Source organism: Phodopus roborovskii, unplaced genomic scaffold (genome assembly GCF_943737965.1).
Source record: "Phodopus roborovskii unplaced genomic scaffold, PHOROB, whole genome shotgun sequence".
In the NCBI taxonomy this organism is placed as follows: Eukaryota; Metazoa; Chordata; class Mammalia; order Rodentia; family Cricetidae; genus Phodopus; species Phodopus roborovskii.
In genome coordinates this window covers 19,871,871-19,893,481 of record NW_026126571.1, presented here as the reverse complement: position 1 = coordinate 19,893,481, position 21,611 = coordinate 19,871,871, and the positions used below count along the sequence as shown (strand labels likewise).

At 52.1% G+C, this 21,611-nt stretch overlaps 1 protein-coding gene across 1 annotated transcript in view; it reads right to left on the bottom strand.

The window, feature by feature from the left end:
* The window catches only part of Crhr2 (corticotropin releasing hormone receptor 2), a 28,027-nt gene extending 6,752 nt beyond the window's left edge, over nt 1–21,275 (bottom strand). The window contains exons 1-8 of the mRNA XM_051203083.1: nt 21,116–21,275; nt 20,857–20,982; nt 8,205–8,290; nt 6,396–6,505; nt 6,004–6,121; nt 3,813–3,966; nt 3,250–3,310; nt 2,080–2,152 (exon numbers count right to left, since the gene is read on the bottom strand). Of these exons, the coding sequence (XP_051059040.1) occupies nt 2,080–2,152; nt 3,250–3,310; nt 3,813–3,966; nt 6,004–6,121; nt 6,396–6,505; nt 8,205–8,290; nt 20,857–20,982; nt 21,116–21,218 (831 nt within the window). The 5' untranslated portion in view covers nt 21,219–21,275. The remainder of the gene's footprint in view (nt 1–2,079; nt 2,153–3,249; nt 3,311–3,812; nt 3,967–6,003; nt 6,122–6,395; nt 6,506–8,204; nt 8,291–20,856; nt 20,983–21,115) is intronic.
* Between the last annotated feature and the right edge of the window lie 336 nt (nt 21,276–21,611).

The following is a 21,611-nucleotide window of genomic DNA, read 5'->3' as shown; positions in this document are numbered from 1 at the left end:
GTTAATAGTCCCGAGGCCAGCTCCAGGGCAGATAGATAGGACAGCCTGCCCACCCTCAAAGGGACGTGTCTAAGATCTTTGTATGCAGCTCTTCCAAGGCTGTTTGCCTTGGTGGTAACCCTGACCTTGCACCTTCTGCTGTTATCACCCAGTGCAGGTCCTAAGACCATCTCCAGTGAACTCTTGGCTCCAAGTGTGGGTCTCCAGGTTCAAATTCCTTGTGTTTTTGTGACCCAAGGCATATCACTGGGCACATTATTGCTTCCTTGGGTGTCTAGCACAGAAAACCAGAGTCTGCCTTGAAGATTGACTCAGCATGACAGTCGTGGTGAAAGAGCCTGTGTCAGTTGCAAAGAATGACCATCCTTTTCCCACAATGACCACGAGGCAGTGGGCAGTCTTCTCACAGACTCCACCACCAGATTCCCTTCACAGAATCCAGAGTAAATGACGGGAAGCCTCTAGAGAACAGGAGAAGCAGGCCGGTCAAGCAGGCAGGGTGGTGAAGCAGGAGGCTGGTCCCTGCGTCTTGACTCCATGAGTCATGTCTGTAACCTTGGGTTCATCTCTGCACTGGGGAGTACCATCTCCCCTGTGTGTGAGCAGAAGTGTGAGGATTGCAAATTCTGGGAAACAGAACCTGCAGAAGGGCTCAGCTCAGGTGCTGGAAGCCTCTGCTAGCATAACTGGAAGGGCGTATGTAGCCGCAGATGTGGGCAAACTTGGGCAGTAGGCACCTGGGCTCCCTCCTCCCTTCTTTATGGTTCCCTCACTACCAGTGCGACAGTGGTAGGCAGGAACTCATTCCCAAGCTTTTGGTTCCCATCCAGGCCAGCCTTCTTGGCTGGGTCCCAGGTTTATCAAAAGCTCCAATCCCTTCACAAGAGCTCCTGGCAGCTGGCTGGGAGGTTTTCATTCACACCCAGGGGTGAGTGAGTCACTGCAGCTGCCAGTCCAAGGACAATCCTTCCCTCACCACTGACAAAGACCAGCTTCTGCCTCTCAAGTGAGTGGAGCCCTAAAGGTGGGTGGAAAACCTTTCTAGTCATCTTCAGCTGATATCCATCAAGGACACTCTAAAGATGGCATCCAGTGACTCCAGCAGTCACAGGAAGGAGAGAGTCAGGAAATGGAAGAGATAAATGGTACTTGTCGCCATGGTAGACAAAGACAGGCCCGCTAGGCACCTGTTGTGTGCAAGAAGAGGGCATCCTGTGAGTTTTCCTGAAGGCTCCATGGCCCTTTAAGAGAGCTGGCACACACAGAAGCCTGGAATAAATTTTATATAAATGCCAATTTCTTATGGGGCTTTTTTTTTTTTATATTTTTTTAATGTATGATATATAATGGGCTCTTTTTTTTCAGAATGCAGTACTTAAACTCTATCTTAATTAAAGCTTGTTGTGCATTAAAGATGTGGTGGCAATTATATCTTAGATGCAAATACACTTGGCAAAGGGCGGGGAGCTGGCCTAGGAACAATTGCTCATTATGCTGCATTCTGGAATCTGCTGCCCGCCTGAGGGCGGTGGGCAGGGCCCTAGAGGGTGTTCCTGGGGGCAGAGGAACTCAGCTCTGTGCCGAACAGAAGCCAGCACACCTTCTGCTTGTACCAGTTGCTTGCTCACCTTCCTGTCTCAGCATTGTACCTGGCCGGAAAGGCACTAAAACCAATCAGTCAGACCAGAGAAAATACCAAACAAAGTCTGGAGCCAGGGGCTGGAGAGATGGCCCAGTGGTTAAGAGCACTGACTGCTTCTCCAGAGGTCCTGAGTTCAATTTCCAGAACATACACAGTGGCTCCCAACTCCGCTTCCAGGGGATCCGACACTGTCATATAGACACACATGTAGGCAACACACCAATGCACATAAAATAAAAAGAAACAAATTTTTGCAAAAGTCTGGAGTCATGTGCAGTTGGCCCCAGGCAGAGCCCATAGTGGTGATGGAAACTGGGAGCCTTGTACAGGGCACGGGAACAGTACGGGTGCTGCTAAGTCCCGGTCTTTGTCACTGCCTAGCTGGATTTCCTGCTATGCTCCTAGTGCCCCAACCCTTAAATCCCCAGAGGACTTACCAAGAGCACCAGGATGATGGGGCCCTGGTAGATGTAGTCCACCAAGTCACCAGGTTCCTTGCCAAACCAGCACCTGCAAAGACAGGGCAGTTGGGGTGGCCTACTGGGCTGTGCCCATGGGGACATTTTCAACTCAGAAGTAGGCCCTCTGGTGTGAGCCTTCCTGAGCCCAGCCTCCAGGGCAGTCCTTGGTAGGCAGTGCCCTGCCCTATCTTTCATTGTAGCTGGTGGGGCTGGCCCCCATGGCCAGTCTCAGGGCTGCAGGCTGTGGGGGCCCAGGACTAGAGATGCGGCAAGAACAGGGTCTAAGGAAGAGCTGGCTTCCCTTCACTGATCTAGGGTCGAGCTGTCCCCTGCCACCTGTTATTTACAGGGCCTGGGCTGTGTCCAGACACTCGTGGCACAAAGCAGCAGGTGTAGAAGTTGGCCCAGCCTTCCCTTCGTCTTTGAGCTGAGCTTCGTACACACAGTGAAAGCTGCCTATGGCCTGGCCAGCATCACTGACGGCTGGGAATGCTTTGGGACCCAGAAGAAAGGCGAGGCTAAGTTTCTGACTCTGCCAGCAGGTGCTGAACTTCAGAGGTCACCCAGTGCAGGCTGGTCTCAGACAGCCATCTCAGAGCACCCAGCATCTCTGTTCTCTGTCTGAAGAGCCCCTTTGAGAGAAAGCTTATCACCTACCAAGGCAGCCCTCCACTTCCTGAGCAGCTTTTGTCTTTATGAGCCTTTCTGATTGCTGAGGTCCTTGAGTGTGCTTCTACTCTTGTTCCACACCCCAAATTCCACTTGTCATCTCTTGCCCCTGTGATCTCATGGGCAACTGCTGTCATTTGGGCTATGGTCCAGTACCCCTGTGATCTCATGGGGATCCTCTGTCATTTGGGCTATGGTCCAGAACCTCTGTGATCTCGTGGGGAGGCGCTGTTATCTGGGCTGTGGTCCAGTAGCCCAGTCTCAGATACAAGGAAGGCTGAATTGAATTCTACCAATGTAATGTGTGAGCCTGGCGTGTGAGGACCCATGGAGGTGGACCTGTTTCTTTCTGCCTGAGGACTACAAAAGAGTGATCTGCTCAGGCTAAGGTTGCGATTCCACCCCACCCAGGGCTGGGCCAGAGCCAAGGCTGACCTATCTTAATGCAAAACCCCTACACCGTCCTTTCACACTTACTGTTCATTCTCATAGTAGAGTTTGCCAACTGCCCAGGCAATGATGATAGGGCAGGGGATGCCTGGAAGGAGAGACATGAGATGCACAGGGTGGACAGATGCGCAAAGAAGATCACAAGGGGGCTGGGATTGTGTGTTTGGACTGCCAACTACAGGCCATCTGTGACGCTATGGTTCCTGTCTCAGATCCTGCCCCCCTCTCAGGCACCCTCTCCAAACAGGATGGTGCGGTGGGCAAGGAGAGCCAGCTCCTTTTGGAGCCAGAAACAAGGATCTTTCGTCTGGTCACCTTGGGTAGGAAGACTTCCTGGGATGACCTCTGGAGGGTTTAGGGGCAGAATAGAGGAAGCAGATGTATCCTGAGATGGTGCAGGGGTGGTGGGCAGATCTATACTGGGACAGTGGCCAAGACTGCATAGGGAAAAAACAGGGGCTGCGGGGTGGGGGTGGGGGTGGGGGGTAGCAAGGCAGCCTGGGTTCCGGTCCTTGGCCTCAAGATGAAGGGGGTGGGGTTTATTAGCAGTGCTCCTTTCCCAGGAGGCCCTCCTGCCCAGGGACCCTCACACCAGCCAATGAAGAGGAAGAGCCACTTGCGCAGGTTCTCTGTGGAGTATGTCATGACGACGGCTGTGTGCAGGTAGCAGCCCTCCACAAACATCCAGAAGAAGTTGGTGACCACAAAGTAGTTGAAGATGGTGGTGATGCAGCGGCACCAGATCTGCATGTGGGGTGGGGTGGGGTGGTGAGGGGCTGCTGGGGCAGCAGAGCAGGTCCCACGGGGAGGCAGAGGACGTCCCACTTTGGGGCTCATTGACACAGGGCTATGAATAATACCAACTCCCAGCAGGGTAGCTCAGCCTCCCGCCTCATATCTGGGCAGCTCTCCCCCCAGCCCCTCCCACCCCCCCCCCCCCCCCCCCGCCTCTTCAGTCTCTTTGCTTAGGTGCTTTAGGGGACAGAACCCAAGCATCCTGAGCTACAGTCCTAGCCTTTTAAGACATTCAAAAAAAAAGCTTGTATTTTGTAACAGTGTCTCACTAAATTGCCCAGGCTGGCTGCAAACTCACTATGTGGACCTGGTTGGCCTGGAAGTTGCAAAACTCTTTCTCAGTTTCCCAAGTAGCCGAGATTACAGGCCTACACCACCATGTCTGATGTCTCTTTTTCAGTCTAGAGAGGGAAGCTGGTTGGATTTCTGCAGGCAGAGGTGAATCTGACCAGCCCAGTTTTCAAGGCTCAGGTCCCTTCTGCTACATAGAGTCAGACTGGGTTTCAATTCGGGTAGATTTTGGACGTTCGCTTAAGAAGAATGAAAACAAGCCAGGTGTTGGTGGAGCACACCTTTAACCCCTGGCACCTGGGAGGCAGAGACAGGTGGAGCTCTGAGTTTGGGAGTTCTAGGACAGCCATGGATACACAGAGAAATCTGAAATCCTGTCTCAAAGACCCAAAATCAAAACTAACAAAACCAAAAAAAAAAAAAAAAGACAATGTAAGGGAGACAAGCCACCATTCAGAAAGAGTAGTGTTGTGGGGTCACAGCCACTGAGGTACTGAGGGCTGGCTTATGGAGGGGGCATACAACTTGCTAGTTTTGAGGCCTCTACATATCTGGACACTTCTCTAAGCCTCGAGGTAGCCACCTTGCCTGGTGGTGAGAGGAAAGGAAGGCTCTGAGGCGTGAATAGGAACTGTGGCCTGGCGGCTATCGTGTAGCTTGTCCGCAGAGCAGGCTCTGGCCCTGGCCCTCTGAGTGAGGAGCCTGTCCCCGAGCATATTACATGGGACGTAGGGAAGACGGACACTGGCCCAGACTCCCACGGTGGCTCCTCTGAGCCTGTGTCTTTCTTTTTCCCAGTCAAAGTTAGCATGCGGAGAATGTGGGCAGAGTCCCTGGGTGAGGGGAGCCCTGGGCTGCCTACTTCCTCCCTGGGCTGTCTACTTCCTCCCTGGGCTGCCTACTTCCTCCTGTGCCGCCCAGCCATCTGGTTCCTGGGTACTGGTCTTAGGCTGAGCTGCCTGCTGACCCATAGCTCTACCTTACAGCCCCAGCCCTAATCCTGGGTCCATCTAGTTGCAGTCTCCTTTGTTCCAATGTGTTGGTGGGTGGGAAACTGTGAATCCATACAGTAAAGCTGCCCTTTTTTTGCAGGTTAAGTGCAGTTACCAGTGGGACTGGAGTGCACCTGACACCTCATTACACCAGCCTGGCAGTGATCAGGGTCAAACAGAGGGGGGGGAGAGGAGAGAGGGAGAGAGGGAGAGAGGGAGGACAGAGGGAGGAAGGGGAGAGGGAAGAAGGAGGAAGGGGAGAGGGAGGAGAGAGGGAGGGAGGGAGAGGGAGGGAGGAGAGATATGGCCAGGCCAGGCCAGCCAGACAATGTACTGAGAACTGTGAGGTGAGCCAGAGATTGGGCGTGGCCCTCTTCCAGGCCACGGTTTTCCAGTAACTTGGACACTGTGCAGTAACAGTTGACACAAATCCACAGTGGACACCTCATATGTGGGACCATGCTGTGGAAAACCCATACTCACACCTCTTTGAGCTTCAGTTTCCATGTCTGTGGAAGGGGAATTAATCTCTCCAGCCCTGGCCTTGCAAGCTGAGTAAGGGCAGAGGGCGCGGGATGGGTGATGGTTTTGGCTGGGAGAGCAACCCCCAAGGCCTGGCCCATGGTGGGTCACTACACAGGATAGCCTATCAAGTGTCAGGCAGCAGGCTGGCATCCCCAAGCCTGAGGCGCCCAGCACTGACCTCGTTACCCTCGTGCACTTCGTGGTCGATGAGCTGCAGCAGGAACCACGTGATGTTTCTCAGGATGAAGGTGGCGATGAGGTTCCAGTGGATCACATTCCGCAGGCAGCGAATACTCCTGCGGAGGCCCAGGTCAGGGTCAGCCAGGGTCAGCCAGGGTCAGCCAGGGTCAGCCAGGGTCAGGTTCGGCTGGGGCTTGGGCTGGGGTCCAGGGTAAGGACAGCTGGGAAAGACTGCCTGGGATGAGGTGGGACTCCACCAGAGCCCAAGTCTCCCCCCCCCCCCCGGTGGTCCCAGCTGGGCCTGCTGGCTTACCCCATCTCTGTCCACTCTTCCCAGGGCCCCAGGATGTGGGAGACAAAGCTGAGGAGGCAGGGAGGAGATGGACTCACCGTAGAACCAAGAAGAGCAGGAAAGCAGCCACCAGGGCCACCACGGAAACACAGTGGCCCAGGTAGTTGACAATGAGGGCGATATGGTAATGCAGGTCATACTTCCTCTGCTGGACAGACAGACAGGCATGGGAAGACAGAAGCATGGCTATGTGGGAGTAGGGCCGGCACCCCAGCCGTTTCTGCCCTGGCCTTGGGACAAAGAGTCTCCGAGTATCCCCAATCCTGCCTTCTAGATCTTCCCCCTGTTCGCCTGGTGACTCTATTATACATGGCCAAAGCTTGGAGGTGCAGACCTATAATTCAGCTTCTCAAGAGGTTGAGTTAGGAGGACCTACCTGGACTACTTAATGTCTCAGAAAACAAACAAACAAACAAAAAACAAAAGACAGCAGAGGGCTGGAGCTGAGGATCAGTGGTGGAGAGCTTGTTCAGCACGTTTGGCCCTGGGTTCATCCTCAGCAACACACACATAAGCTGTGGCCAGGCCTCCCACCATGGATTTATAGGGGCACATTTGGACAATTTTTTGGGGGGGGGGTGGGGGTGGGATGGGGAGGGTGGTTAGAGACAGGGTTTCTTTGTGTATCAGCTCTGACTGTCCTGAAACTTAATCTGATGACCAGGTTGGCCTGGAACTCACGGGGATTCGCCTGCCTCTGCCTCCCAAGTGCTGGGATTAAAGGCGTGTGCTACCACCGCCAGCAGAAACAGTCTATTCTGGTATACCCTGGAGCTATAGACGCAGATTTAAAACTTGAGCCTCTACAGGGCCACAAATGGGTTTAGTCTCTGCTCAGACTCCAGCTGGCAGAGTAAGTGAGGGAGAGACGGCCCTTAGCTATGACATCTATACTCTGGGGCCAGCCTTCCCTTCTACCTTAGAAGCAATGACCTACGGGAGGCCCAGAGGGGTAGGTTGGGATTGGTCCCTGAGCATAGCGATAATGATATATACATTGTAGAACATTTACAAATAACACTCAAATGGAATCCGTGTTAGTCTGCTTGTGTCATGACCTGGGGGGAGGGGCTGTAAGAACCCAGAGGAGGGACAGAGCGTTGTCAAGTGAGCTTCTTCCTATCGAGCGTATATGGCTCTCCTCCTGCTCCCGAGGCCTCTGTGGAACACCTGGGCTCACATTCTGTGGCACCACGCTCAGAAGGGGCGAATGTTTCAGCCTCTGCACTTGGACTTTATCTGTGGAAGAGCTCCAGACCAACGGAAGACTTCCTTGGGTGAGTGAGGTGATGGAGCATGGGTCAGAAGCGAACCATGGCTCTTTGGAGGTGGAGCTCAGAGGAAGGGCGTTTGCCTAGCACATGTGGGACCTGGTGGATCACAGCACTCCACCTAAAGGCAAGGGAGGCTAGATCTTTGGCAGCACTGAAACCATTTTCAGAGCAAGAACTACTTCTGGGTGGCAAGGCGCAGGCAGGCCCAGCTTCCTGCCAGGATGGTTCTGATGAGGTTGTATTTGCTTCTCCATGGTGATGAGGCTGTACTTACTTCTCCATGGGAGAGTAGAAGCAAAACACCAGGGGGGGAAGGGCTCAGTGGAAGAGGAAAGAAGGAGCTCACAGAGCCCACTAGCCTCAGGGAGCACTGACTGCATGGCTGTACCCTCCCCAAGTTTCATGCCACCAGCTCAAGCTCTCCTGGAGGGGGACCCCATGGGGAGCAGGCAATACAGAAAAGAGGGTCTGGGTAACACAAAGACTGGTTCTGTTGCCAGTACGGTTCTTTGTGCTCAGTCTGAGTCCTAAAACTCCATGAGGTCCTGGGTGGGGGAAAACAGGGTCACTCACCTTGTCATCCAAAATGGGTTCACAGTGTGAGTAGTTGATCCTTGAGGCCCACGTCCCATTCCCCAAGCATTCTCGGTAGGCGTTCCCTAGAGAAGATGCCAACCACTGAAAGTCAGGCCCCTCTCTCTCCTTAAAAACCCTGCCTGGCTCCCTGGGACCTGCAGGATAAGGTCCACACTCCTTAGCTCCCCTGGACGTGAAAACACAATGCATGTCTGAAAGCTTGCATGAGTCATTTATATGAAAATTGCACAAGGGGCTTTAGCATATACAGTAACAGGAAGGCACGCTAAAACCCATTTTAGACACACTCTTTGACCAGCTCTTTGTGCATGTTTTCTCATTTTATTCCTCTGCTACAATTGTGAGTCTTGGGTTGTGGCTGAAGATTGGCTGCTTTTAGCACAACAAACAATTTCCGTCCCTACTTCCATCATTTCCCATGTGCGCCCCATGCTCTTCTCCAATAGCAGCTTTTGCATTTCAACAATAGCTGGCACTTACACGGCATGTGCTTGCCTGCCCAGGTGCTCTTCTAGCTGAGTCTAATGGACAAGATACACTTGCTGTTCAGTCGTTGTGCTCATCCTCTATCTATAGAGGAGGAAACCGAGGCACACGGGGAGGCAAGAATACGAATATTGCAAGGTCTGGCTCTGGGTTTTGTGTTCTTGACTCCTAGGTCACCAGGTTGCGATAACATGGAAGTTTGGGGATGCAGGGCTATGTCCCTGCCCTGGAACGATGACCACTTTGCAGGCCACTGAGTGTTGTGTATGTTTGGAGAACCAGTTTTCACATCAAAGTCAAATGTAGTGTTCAATGGGACATTTTGGACCAGGCTTCATCAAGGGTAAAGCATGAAGGTAAAAAATGTTCAAACCCAGCATTCAACTGGTGCTCTGGCCCAGGAAGTCTAGATTTGAAGCTGCTCTCTCCATAGCCCACCCCCACCCTCTGCAAGCAGGAGGGTGCCTCCTCCCTGAGATGCAAAGCTCTTCCCCCTTTAGCAGGGAGCTCACCTCCCCTTTGATTACAATTCCCAATAATCCATTGTTTGGGGGTGATTTGTTCCAGGGCTCTGTTACTGGCTAATGGGCAACTCTTCATGGGTTTTCTTTTTTGGCTCATGTTAGATATACAATATAAAGCTAATTAAAATAAATAGCTCAGAGCACAGAGTCATGGGGCTGGAGGGAAGACTTTAGATTGTTTGTGGAAGCAGTGAGTTCTGAAAAAAAATATTAAGTTACTTAGAAACTCCCTTCCACTGAGCTGACAGCGAGCTCAGAGAGATGGAACTATTAAGCAGAGAACAACGGGGGGAGATTCTATTAGCTTAATTAGTCTTTATTCTTGTGCTCCAAGCCAATAGAGTTTTCAAATTCAGGGTTTTAAAAAGTTGGCCTCTGGTGCCATCAGCACGAGGCCCGCCTCTGTCAGGATCCGGAGTCAGCCAGCAGTGCCTCACAATGATTGTAACGCTTCACGAGAGACCCTGGCACCACTCCAGCGCTCAGTGCTCATCATAAATAGATGAGAGATGGTTAAGAGATGCTAGTGGTTAAGAACAGAGGACCTGGATTCAGTTCCTAGCACAATCATTCCCAATTACTGGAAGCCCAGTACCTGGTTCTGACTTCTTTGGGCACTAAGCACATACATGGTGTACAGACATACATGCAGGCAAAACACTCACACATAAAATTAAAAAAAAAAAAAAAACCAAAACCTTTATGTGGTCTGTAGAAAGACCCAGACTCCCAAGGCCCTGCCACTCCTTTATCCTGTGACATCTCTTACCTGGCATGTTATGGGAATACCTCCTCACTGTTGGTAAGAAACATGGTACTGGCCATTGATTAAATGCCATGCCTGCTTAAAAAATCATCCATCAATAAGTGTCTCTTTATTACTCTCAAGAATGAAGCTCAGATTTCTTGGCTTGATATTAAGATTTCTCTACCCCTGGACCCCATGCCTGTCTAGCACCCCATACACAGCTGGCATTTGCTTTAGCAGGCCTAACGCACAACCAGAGCGATGCTACTCCAGACCCTGAGGCACTTCTGCAAGTTCTCCACTCTCTAAGAAACTCCTGCTTATCCCCCATGCCAGCTCCTACACAGGGCCAGTCTAACACTCTACAGCTGAACCCATCATTCTCTTCCCTCTAAGTACCTCTTTTCGGGAGCCTCACTTCTTGGAACATAGCACACACTCTGTATTGCCCTCAGACTCCATTAACACATACATTTTTGTATTATCAAATATACACACACACAAACACACACACACACACACACACACATTCACATTAGTGCTTGGATCCTGTTTCACAAAGTAAAATTTAGTTTGACCACAGCTATAATGTTTTTCATTCTACTCTGTTCTAATGTGTCTATTTGCTTCATAAACAAATGTTAGTCATGACCCACAAAATTGAAATCGCAGTCCTCTATTGTCACACAATCTGTATAGTTTGAAAAACAAAACTATTTTAGAGCATTTGCCATGATTCAGTGTGGGCTCTGTCTCTTTGAATCTAGTCCTTCCCTTTGCTACTGAACTTAGGCTCCCTGGTGACAGACAAGTAGACAGAGTTTGTACTGGGGTCACTGTGTGCCCCTCAGGACCAAGATTTTAAGTGCATGTGGACAGCACTGAATTAACTTAGATTTGCTAAACCTTGAAAATCATTATCTGAAATGTGGTAGGTGGGCGTGAAAAGGGTTTCCCTCTGGGGGCCCACTGCTGTCTGGGGCTGAGCTTCTAGCTATCAACACTGGGCACCAGAAGACTGGAAGACAGATGCGCCTGCTCTTTGAGGGAGCTGTCTGCTACAGCTAATGAGGGCACTGAGCCCTCAGGCACAGCCTTGGACAGGAGAGTGGACGAGCTCTGCTCCCTCCTCCCCACCAAACCTCAGGAGGATGGTCACATACAGTCTGAGGGCAGATGTCCAGGCCAGAACAGTGGGGCTGGATGCAGTGAGGTGGGTACCTGTTACCACAGCAACACAGGTGCACCTGCTGAGGATCGATGTCAATGGAGTGTGGTGTGTCCTTCCAGGGGTATTAGGATCTGGATGCTACAGGTGGTGATCCCCAAAGTGGCCCTGGACTGTTGAAGCTTAGGGTCTGGATGTTACAGGCAGGGTCCCCAGAGTGGCACCAGACCATTGAAGCAACAGGCCTCCCCATTTCAGGTATCAATAGTTTGCTAACAGCTCCTTGTTCAGAGTCTCTCCCAAGGTGGTTCAGAGCCTGACTGGGGGATGGGAGCCTATTATCTGTTTCTAATGTTGTCTTTGGTGGCTAGATGGTGATGGAAAGCCTCCCTTTTGCTTCTTTCTTTTCTCAGAAAAAAGTAATTTCCATTGGTTCCCAATGAAACCACTGGCATTTTGGGTAGGTTGCTTATCCACTAAGTGGGCCTTTCCATTTTGCTAAATGCCAGCCACGAAGCCATTCTGACAGTTCCAAGAATCCCTAATTCCAAATGCCCCCTATATTACCACCTCTATCTCGCATCCTCGCTGATAAGGCCCTGTAAAGGAGTGCGCTGAACCATTTTGGGAAATAATTCAAGATGCTGGTTGGGCATAGCAGAAAAAGAGAATGAGGTTGTGTTGCAGGGAGAGATGTTGTTATTGGTTATTTGGAAAGAATTATAAAGAAGGGCAGGTGATGGCAACAGCGAGGTAGAGGCTAGAAGTGACATTTACAGAAGCCAGGGCACAGGATGGGCCCATTCAGCACCATGGACAGCAAAGCCAAAGTGCCAAGCAGATAGCCATGTCTGTAGGTGGGAGACCTTGGAGAGCTCCTGACCACTTAGGTTCAGTGTCAGCCCAGTCCCTTCAGCAGCTTCCACAGCTGCTGTTGCCCCAAGGGTCCAGCTATTCACCTCTGCCTTGTGCATGCTGGACTAGGATTGCTATTTCACTGATTCCTCTTTTAAAAGGCCCTTTGCTCCCACCCGGCCTACACGCTGCCTGGAGTGAGAACGTTCACGTCCAGGCTGAGATTCCCTAAGGCAAAGCTTACATTTCCTGTCAATCTGGTCCCTTCTTTAAGTGCTGAACAGAGCTGAACACACAGAGATGGACCAAGACTGACACTGTTGCCTAGGTTACTGGGGAAACTCAAAGACAGAGAGACACAGGATAAGTCAAGAGAAGGGTTAATAACCTTGGATGTCTGGACCCTACCGCACTGTACGGCAACACACGAGCAGGTGGCAATTACACCTCTCACACATCCAATGACAGGCCAACCCCACTGCTGGAACTACAGCCACAAAAGCCCAAGCCCCTGTGCTGTGGGACATCATCTTAAAAGGCCTGTGGGCAGCATCCTTTACTTGCCAGACACAGTCTTTGTTTCCCTGGGAGGGAGGCACATTAGAAACCGAGTCAGTGGACACTTCCTCAAGAATGTAAGAGGGGAAGGAAACTTCTCCCTCAGTTGTCTGTTGGGGACCAAAAAGGAAAAGGACGTAGTATGTTTCTAGTCATTCAACAGTGTGGGCCTTCCCTGAGATGCCCTAGAGCCAGCTTTTTATTTTTCTGGAAGAACGAGCCTTCCCCACTGCACCTAAGTCCCCTGCAGCCAATTGTACATCTCTGAGGGATGCTGGGACTCCTAGTGACCACATGGCCCACTGCAATCTTCCCATTGCCTGAAATCCAGGTTAAGCCATTTCTTTGCTGAACTATTGAGCCTCGACTGACTAATTTTCCTTGCTTGACGAGAAGAAAGTCTATCCAACTCCCCCCACCCTGGTCTCCACTGCCTGGTCTGGAGATATACGGCACAAGTAGCTGCTGAAGAGAGCACTGGGGAGGCATAGCCAGAGCTGGATGGTGGAGATGCAGTCATGACGTCAATGGAGAGTTCCCTGGGCCTCCCAAAGGAGGTGGACCTCTCTGAGAGAGAGCTTCTGTACAGGAAAGTTAGGATGGGCTGGATCTAGCATCACCTTGCACATCTCCCTGGTATTATCTTAGGCCTTGAGAAGCAGGAGACCAGAGATCAGGCAGATAGTGACACTCACACGCCCAGGCTGACCTAACCTAGAAAACTTCTTGGGACAAATTCCTAAGACTTGGAATCCATTGCCCAAACTGGATACTGGCTGGGAAAGGACCTCTCTGGAGCCATCTGCCTAAGACAGAGAATGGCCACTCCATTGCTATTGTGCTGTGTGGCCACTGCTCTCACTGTCTTCACTGGGTCTCAAACTTCCTAGTTCCACAGGGCTTTTCACGCATTAGGCCCTGCCATCCCTGAATGGGCAGAGTCGGGACAACAGCCTGTATTTATAGGGGATAGTGGAAAAACTGAGTTACGGAGACACTGAACAATTTCAAGGTGATCATACTAGGTCCACAAAGGAGGGCAAAGGTGAGTGGGATCCACTTCACTGTGGACATCACTTCTTCCTCGGGAGAGGAACCTTGGGAGAGTCCCCACCCCATGCCCCAGCCTCTATTCCTCATTCAAACCATCCCTAACGATGCTCGTGGGCCTGTCTTCATGATGTTGTTCTGCATGACTCTAGCCTGTGAAGGGACCAAAACACGAGATGAGCTGGGGACCTTCAGGTACAGGCTGTTTTGGAACCAAGGCTTGTAAGGGAAAGAGGACCCTACTAAGTACAGAAATGGAGGCCCAAAGAGGAGATGAGTTTTCCAGAGGAAGACAAGTAGCCATTATGAGAAAAGTTAGGCCTGGCTCTCCACCCAATGCTCTTGCAAAGTAATGGCTGCTCCTACCCACCCCCTAAGCAGAGCTGCTTTTTGAAGACGGAAAGGCACGTCTCCTTCTAGCACAGCCTTTGGACACCAGATATTGTCAGGTGGGATGGACAGACTGTTCCTTCCAAGACATCATGCAGAGGCCACACCATCCCAGTGTGACAACCTCTGTGATGTGAGATGCCCCATCACGCCCAAGAATCTCCTCCTTCTAGGCCCCAGATAGCTGCCTGCTCACCTCTCCTCTTGCTCCTCGCTGACTGTCCCCAAGCACTGTCCCTTCTCCACTTTGACATGTCCCCATGAAGTCACTACTTTCTCTTCACACAGATAAGAAAACTAAGATAATTTAGTATCAACAATGGCAAGGAAATGAAACCAGCTTCGATGTCCATCAACAGATGAATAGATAATGAAAATGTGGTCAAATTCAGCGGAATTTTACTCAGCTGTAAAGAAAAGATGAAATTATGAAAAATGGATGGATCTGGAAAGTATTATATTAAATGAAGCAACCCAGACTCAGAAAGACAAAAATGTCATATTTGGTCCCGATTTGTGTGTGTGTGTGTGTGTGTGTGTGTGTGTGTGTGTGTGTGTGTGTGTGTGAATAAGAGTGGGTATACACTATGAATCAACATGGGAGATGGGGAGAGGGGAATAAGAAATGTTGAGGAAGGTGCGTGAGCCCGGTGACAAAGGAAGTGTGGATGTGACATGGAATTGTAAAGGAGTTACTGGGGACAGGAGAATAGACAGGGAGGAGGAGAAAGAGAAACAGCAAAACCTAAGTATTTGTATTTTCAACAAAACAACACAAACTCATTAGTAGTATATGCCAATGAAAACATACTAGGACAGGGAGGTGCGCAGAGGGAATGGACAGTTGCCCAGACAGCTTGTCAAACTGATCCAATCTCTGGAAGCCACTTAAAGAACTGGCTCAGGCAAGTTGTCCCCAACCTCCACACATACGCTGTGCCATGTGCCCCCCCATCTCCTACACACACAGTTGTAGGCACAATAATGAAATTGCAAAATTCATTAAATGAAGAAAAAGAAAGAGAACGAAGACACAATCAGGAGGTGGCCAGTCACCAGGGCACCCTAGCCCAGCACTGAGGCCGCCTCCCACGTCTTGCCGGGCTCCTTGCATCTCCCTGCCTCCACAGGTACTGCAAAGCTACTATATTTCTGACTGTGGAGCATGTTGGAGGCGGTCAGCAGGGCCTAAGTGACTGAACGTGAGCACAGCTAAGAACAGGCCCTTTGGGCTGCTGGAGGGTAGGTGAACTCCCTTAGGGAGGACTCCAGGGCTCCAGACTTCTGTGGTTGCTGGTGGTCATCGGGGAGAAGACAGGGAATGGTGCTGAAGACAGGGGCAGGACAGCAGAACAGGCCTTGGACTAAGATTTAGATGGCACATCCTGAAAATCAAGCAGCATCCCTCCAGAACTCTTGGTCCCTCGCTATGCACAACCAGCCATCGTCTTCGGGTGTTGCAGAGTGAAGGCCTTCAGTGCCTCCATGGTCCTCCTCTTTCCTGCTCACATACCCTCTCTCTGCACGACACAACACTAGCTCAGTTCTTTCAGCTCCAGTGAAACACTTCCTCCGGAAGTCTTCCCAACTTCCTCTCCATCCTCCCATTGGCTCAGGCAGCTGGGGCTGTGCTATTTCACCTAGGGACCAATGCCACATTCTCTGGCAGTGTCTGTTGCCTTTCTTTCTACAACGGAGCCCTTGGAAAGTGTGGTGAGGTCTTACATGTCTTCAGGGAGTTGCTTTCTCAGCTCCTCGGGGACTTTTGGAGGGGGGGAGGAGGGCCACACAGCCTGGTATGAAAAAGATTCAATGATGTGTTGCGGGGCTGCTCCATCCATGGGGGAGGGATGAAGGGGACTTCAGAAAGACAGACTTCTCTGTCTCCCAGGCTCCTTCCACACAAGGCAGACAGATGTTAGAGTATGGCTGGTCTTTTCCTACTTTTCCTACAGGCGAGGGTGGCTGGAGGAAGGTGGGCAGTTAATTCTAGGTACTAGTGATCCCACCTGCCCCCCCCCGGCCCCATTAGCCACCTTTTGTGATGGGGGAACCTGTTCTACTTTCCCTGTCTCTCAGCAGGGAAACTGTCCTCATACAGAGGACTTCCTGCTTCTGGAAAATGAAACAGTCTGGGCGGGACCATGTCTCTCTGGGAACAGAGGCAGTCCAGTTTCTGGATCTGCAGCCTCTGACTTCTTGTCCAGAGGCTGTGGTCTGTCAGGGACCCTCAGACTTGTAGCCTCAACAAATGCTGAATGCTTGCTGTTAGAGTCCTCTGAGAAGCCTCCCAGGCATGCTCCAGTGCCTGCCATGCCCCTTAGCCCAATATCTGACTGTTGATTTGTTTAAGTTTAGTCTGTAAGCAGTCTAGGGCTTTTGAGGCCAAGGGCTTTGCAAACTTTTTTGACACCCCCTGCCCCATAGTACTAAAGAAGGGATTCCTGCTCAAGGACGCAGACCTGGTGGGAGGTTTCTCTGTCTAGGGGCCCCTTAGGTTGTGTTTCTATTTTAGAATGGGGTTCTGGAAAGTGAGGCTTCCGTCTTCTCCATAGGTAGTTAAGGTAGGTATCCCCTCTCCTTGCCCAAGGATGCCTCAATACATAATGGTCCCATTGTTCCCTCTTGACATGGACGCAGATGACAAGGTAGAGACCCGTGCTCCTGATCCTGGGGAGGCAGAGGGTGCTCATATGTAGCCATAGGACCACAGCACAGGGGAAGGGAGGGGCACACTCATCTATGGGCATGGGGACATCAGGAGTAGAGAATAAGCAGGGAGAGGGGAGAGTAGGGAAGAGAAGACAGAGTGATAGGAGAGGGGAGGACAGAGGGGAGGAGGAGGAAGGGAGAGGGGGAAAGGGGACAGAGAGGAGGGGGAGAATACTTGGAGGTGTGTGCACAGGGAAGTCTGTGAATCGGGAGGTGGAGTGAAGTGGAATTTACATGTCCTGTCTCCCCAACAAGCTGATGCTGAAAACACACTTCCTTTGTCTCTATAGGTGGGAGACTGAGACCCAGGAAGGATGGAGGCTCACCCCAGGTTCCAGTGTGCATGGACACTTTAGGATTGGTTGTAGCTGCCCAGGAGTTGAACCTGGGCTGGGAAAGCAGGGTCCCTTCCTGCTGGACCCTTAGGAGCCCTGGCAATCAGCACTTGAGCATGTGAGCAGGAATCGCCATCAGACTGCCTATGCACGAAGTAGAGATGAAAGCCCTTCCCTCCAGAGACCATTGCCGGGAGCTCTAGGCTGAGCAGCATGGCCTTGCCCAGCTGGTGGTCGGGGGTGATGGTATCAGCTACCCAGGGAAAGCAGGGTCTTCTCACTGGGTCATCTCTCTCCTATGTTCCTGGCTGGGCCTCCAAACTCCAGCTGCTTAGGTTTAGGATTCTTGCTCTGCTAGGAGGTCTTCAAGCCTCTGTTTCCCTGTGTGTAACATGATAAGCCCAAGTCTCCATCTCTGAGCATGGTAAGTGAATTGGGCACCAGTATAGACACCAGGGCTCAGGATGTTAGAGGGGACACACAGGCACTAAGGTGGTTCATCCATGGAGTCAGGTGTCCTTGAGAACCTTGCCTTCCCTTCCTTTGGCCATTGTTGGCCATGACATCTGGGGATAATCTCTGCATGGGACCAGTCAGCTTTGATGTGCTCTCAGACAGCTTTTTCCACCTGTTACAGCAGCTGCCTGATACCTTATCTCCACCCTGGTGCTCTGGTGCTCTCCTGGGCTGTTGTTATCCAGTCGCTGCTTCTTGAATGTCTCCTGCTCAGAGGTTCCCTCAATGCCTCAAAGCCAGCACATCCCTCACCGTGTTCAGCCATTTCTTTTCTGCAATTCCTGGTCCCTTGCCATCTCCTCTCCCCCTTGTCAATTGTAGTGCCCAAGGCCACTTGTCATGGGAACCCTCCTCTACTCCCAAATCATCTTTTCCAAAGGGCTGTTGTAGGGTTCTTACCCCCTCCTCTTCCCACCTTAGATTGAGAGGACCTCAGCTTAACTCCTCTCTGCTCACAATCTTGCCCAGGCTCCATCAGATACCTACAATAAAGCCCTTTGCAGTGCTGTGTGCCTTTAGTCCTCCACGTCCCTCTCTGATCTTATTAGATTTTGTCCTGTTAAGTTCTAACCGTTCCACAGTTCCCAGGCACTAAGCACACCCCCACCTACAGGCCTCCTGTTTTTATTTTCTGGCCTGGAACACCTCCCTCCATTTATCATATATCCACCTGCTGAATCAAACATGCCTCTAAAGTGCAGTTCAGAGGGCTGAGTCCTCACTGACCCTCCAGACTGGAGGCTTGAGTCTTCTCAGGTCTTTTTTTTTTTTTTTGCAAACTGAACTGTCGCTCCTGGAGATGGTGTTTCCCTGGGGTTGCAGGAGGGTTAAGGCTTCCTGCCTGGCCTGGTGCACAGAAGCTAGCTAGCTGTGGGCCATCTCTGGACTTTGCAACCTGGACTTGAAAACAGCTGGGTCTTTGGGGGTTGGCAGGAGTGGGATTGTGGGTAGTAGATTCTCCTGGGGAGTCTGACACCTGGCTGTGATGAGCACTTGGAGGCTCTGTGGCAGGTATTCTATGCTCAGCTGAGTTAACAGGCCATGGGCTCGTCTGCACACACTGCCATCCCCACAGGGCAATTTCTATCCTCAATTTCTGCCCTCTGAGAAGCCTGGCTTTGGGGAGGGGAGAGGGTGGCTGTGACATGATGAGATTAGGGCTCTCTTCCCTCGGGCTTTTCACTGAATGGTTTTCTAAAGAAGGATCCCATTGAAGGCAGCCAGAAGGAAGCTATCTGTGGCGCTAGGCTGGCCGGAGGTAGAGGGAGCATCAATCAGGTATTTCCACGGCTGTCACATGCCTCTTCCAACCAGGTTGACTGCACCCTCCCAGCTCCAGGTATGTCTCTAAGCCAACACCCCACCCCCAGCTCAGTGTTCCCTAGGAGCTAAGGTGCATGCAGTGCTTTGGTCCAACGAAAAAAAATTGTTCATTAGACACCAAGGGCTAATTGCCACCACATTTACCAGCCTCAGTGGTACCTGACCTTTTTTTTTTTTTTTTTTTCCCTTTTTAGCTTCTCATTTGTTTTGATAGGAGGGGTCTGATATGTGATGTCCCTACCCCTCCTTCTTCCCATAATCCTCTTCTTTTTCCTGAAGCAGGGCAGTTATTACTCTGTATTCAGCTGTCTACAATTGCCAGGGCAGCCTCAATACAGTACAGTCAGTGTAGCTGGAGCATAGTAGGTGTTCAACAAACTGGTTATGGGATGCTGTGCTGGGCTCTGCTCTGGAGCAGAGAGTTAGGCACTGCCCTGGGCAGATGGGTGGAGGGGTCAGTGCCAGGGTAAAAGCTCAGGCAGACCTTCCTCAGCCTTAGTCACTCCACTTGGCCCTGCATGGCCCTTAGTCTCGGCCCTTCTGAATTAGGTACCTGATCTCCATTACCCAACTTCATGGCGGTGACATCCTAAAAACACAACTCTGTTAGTTACTCCTGGGAGGGAGCTTGAAGTCTCTCCTTTTGTCAAATACCTCCTGGGCAGGGATCTCACTATCTACTGATGAGATCTGTTTTAATCAGCTCAGGAGGCATTTCTCAGGTGGTGGGCAAACCTCACCAGTGGTGCCTCTACCTGCATGGACTTCTCTTTTATCAGGAGCATCCAGTCCTAGCTTTTTCAGAGCAGGCTCCTCCTCACTCCCAGGGAGCCTGGCCCCAGTGTGGGTGCTGCTTCCTGGTCTTCAGTACCTGTAAGGGTAAGGCCTCCTTGCCCTCAGATTGCTGGGACATACATGCGCATGTGGTGACGGAGGAGATGGGTCACAAGCAGACAGGGCCCTGCCAGGGTGCAAAGGGCGCATGTGGTGACGGAGGAGATGGGTCACAAGCAGACAGGGCCCTGCCAGGGTGTAAAGGGTGTAGACAGCTTGCCACAGTCTCTGCAGTACCCTGACGGCAGCCGGGGCGGAACAGGAGGGTGTCTGGGTGGGTCAGCCATGGCTGCTCACAACCACACAGAGTTCAGCACCGGCTCCTATCACACCTTGAATTTGTGTTGACATGTGTGGACCCACAACCACAGCCCCCAGATCGAATGCCCTTCCCCCTCCCTGCTGTCCTCTTCCTATATGTGCAGCCTTCATGGAGCTTGCCAGCAGGAAGGAAGCTGCAGGCCGTTCTTCCTGGGAGGTGGGGGTGTGGTCCTGATTCAAAATCACTGAGGTTGCACAGAGGTAATGCTGCCCAGGACTCCATACTCAAAAGGCCAATGAGCAAGTCCCAGAGGTTAGGGAAAAGATGACACCCATCCCCTTTGACCTCCCAGATTCTAGGCTGAATATGGCCCCTAACATACGCACTCACCTCGTTTCCCCACCCCTTTCTGATTTCTCCTCTCCAGTGCTAGAGTCTGATTACCTTCGTCACAACGTGAATACAGGATTGGGGCCTTGACATCTATCTATATGCTGCGTCGCCTTAGAGATAGGAGAGCATTGTGTCTGTTCATATGATGCTCTCTGTTCAGAGGAAGCCCTAGTGGGCGAACTTCAGGCACTTGAGCAAATAGTGCAGGGAACGCTTGCCCCCAAGGAGAAGTATTTCACACTCTTGCTCGCCTCTTTCCAAACGTGTAGAATAAAAACTCTGGGCAAACCAGAGCCTAACCGGGGTTAGAAGCGCCATAGGGTTAGGGAGTGAAGGTGAGCCCCCCATATTTAGAGTCCCCAGGGTAATTGCTATAACGGTATGAAGGCCCTCGGTAGATGTCCGATTCAGGTCCAGAGTCCTCCCCTCTTCCTAACCACCTTTCTGGGAAGCCCGCAAGCAGGGGGTACTCACGGGTCGTGTTGTACTTGATGCCATTGAAGTACTCGGGGCACGGCCTCTCCACTAGGGCTCCGGGCGTACTCTGGGGCCAGCAGGTCCCGATCTGGTCCAAGGTCGTGTTGCAGTAGGAGTAGGTACCTGGTGACAGGAGGGAGCGCAGCGGGGATCAGAGGGATAGCCTGGGAGCAGAGCCGGGTGCCGCTCAGACCCGCTCTAGGAGAGCGCTGGAGAGCGAACCCACGTGTGGCTGGCCCGCTCGCCTCCTGCCTACCCTCGGGGTCCGGGGGCACCCCCCAGCCGTCCAGGAGCAGCTCTTCGGCCAGCGCCAGGCTGCAGTTGGCCTCCAGCAGGCTGTGGAACAGCGCCGCGTCCATTGCGCCCAGGAGCCGCGCGCGGAGGGAGTGGGAGTGCGCGCCCCGCGTATCTGCGAGGGAGCGGGAGCGACGGGGAACGGCCAGAGAGCGAAGCGTCCGGGTTCCTGCCTGCCCTCCCACCCCGGACCAGCCGGGCAGCTCCGGGACGCCGCAGCCGAACACGCCTAGCCTAGGCGAGGAGCCAGGACCTTCGCCAAGACGATCTGCCTACTCTAGGAGCTGCGGGGCCGCCCGCTAGACCACAACCAATGGCGGCGTCGGGGGCGGGGCTCTGTCTCCTGCCCCGTCGGGCCCGCAGCCCCCCCGTGCGCTCTTAACAAGACCAATAGCCAAGTGGCGAGAATACCAGTGGGGCGGGACCTACGATCTGGGGTGGCTGACTATCTCTGCTGA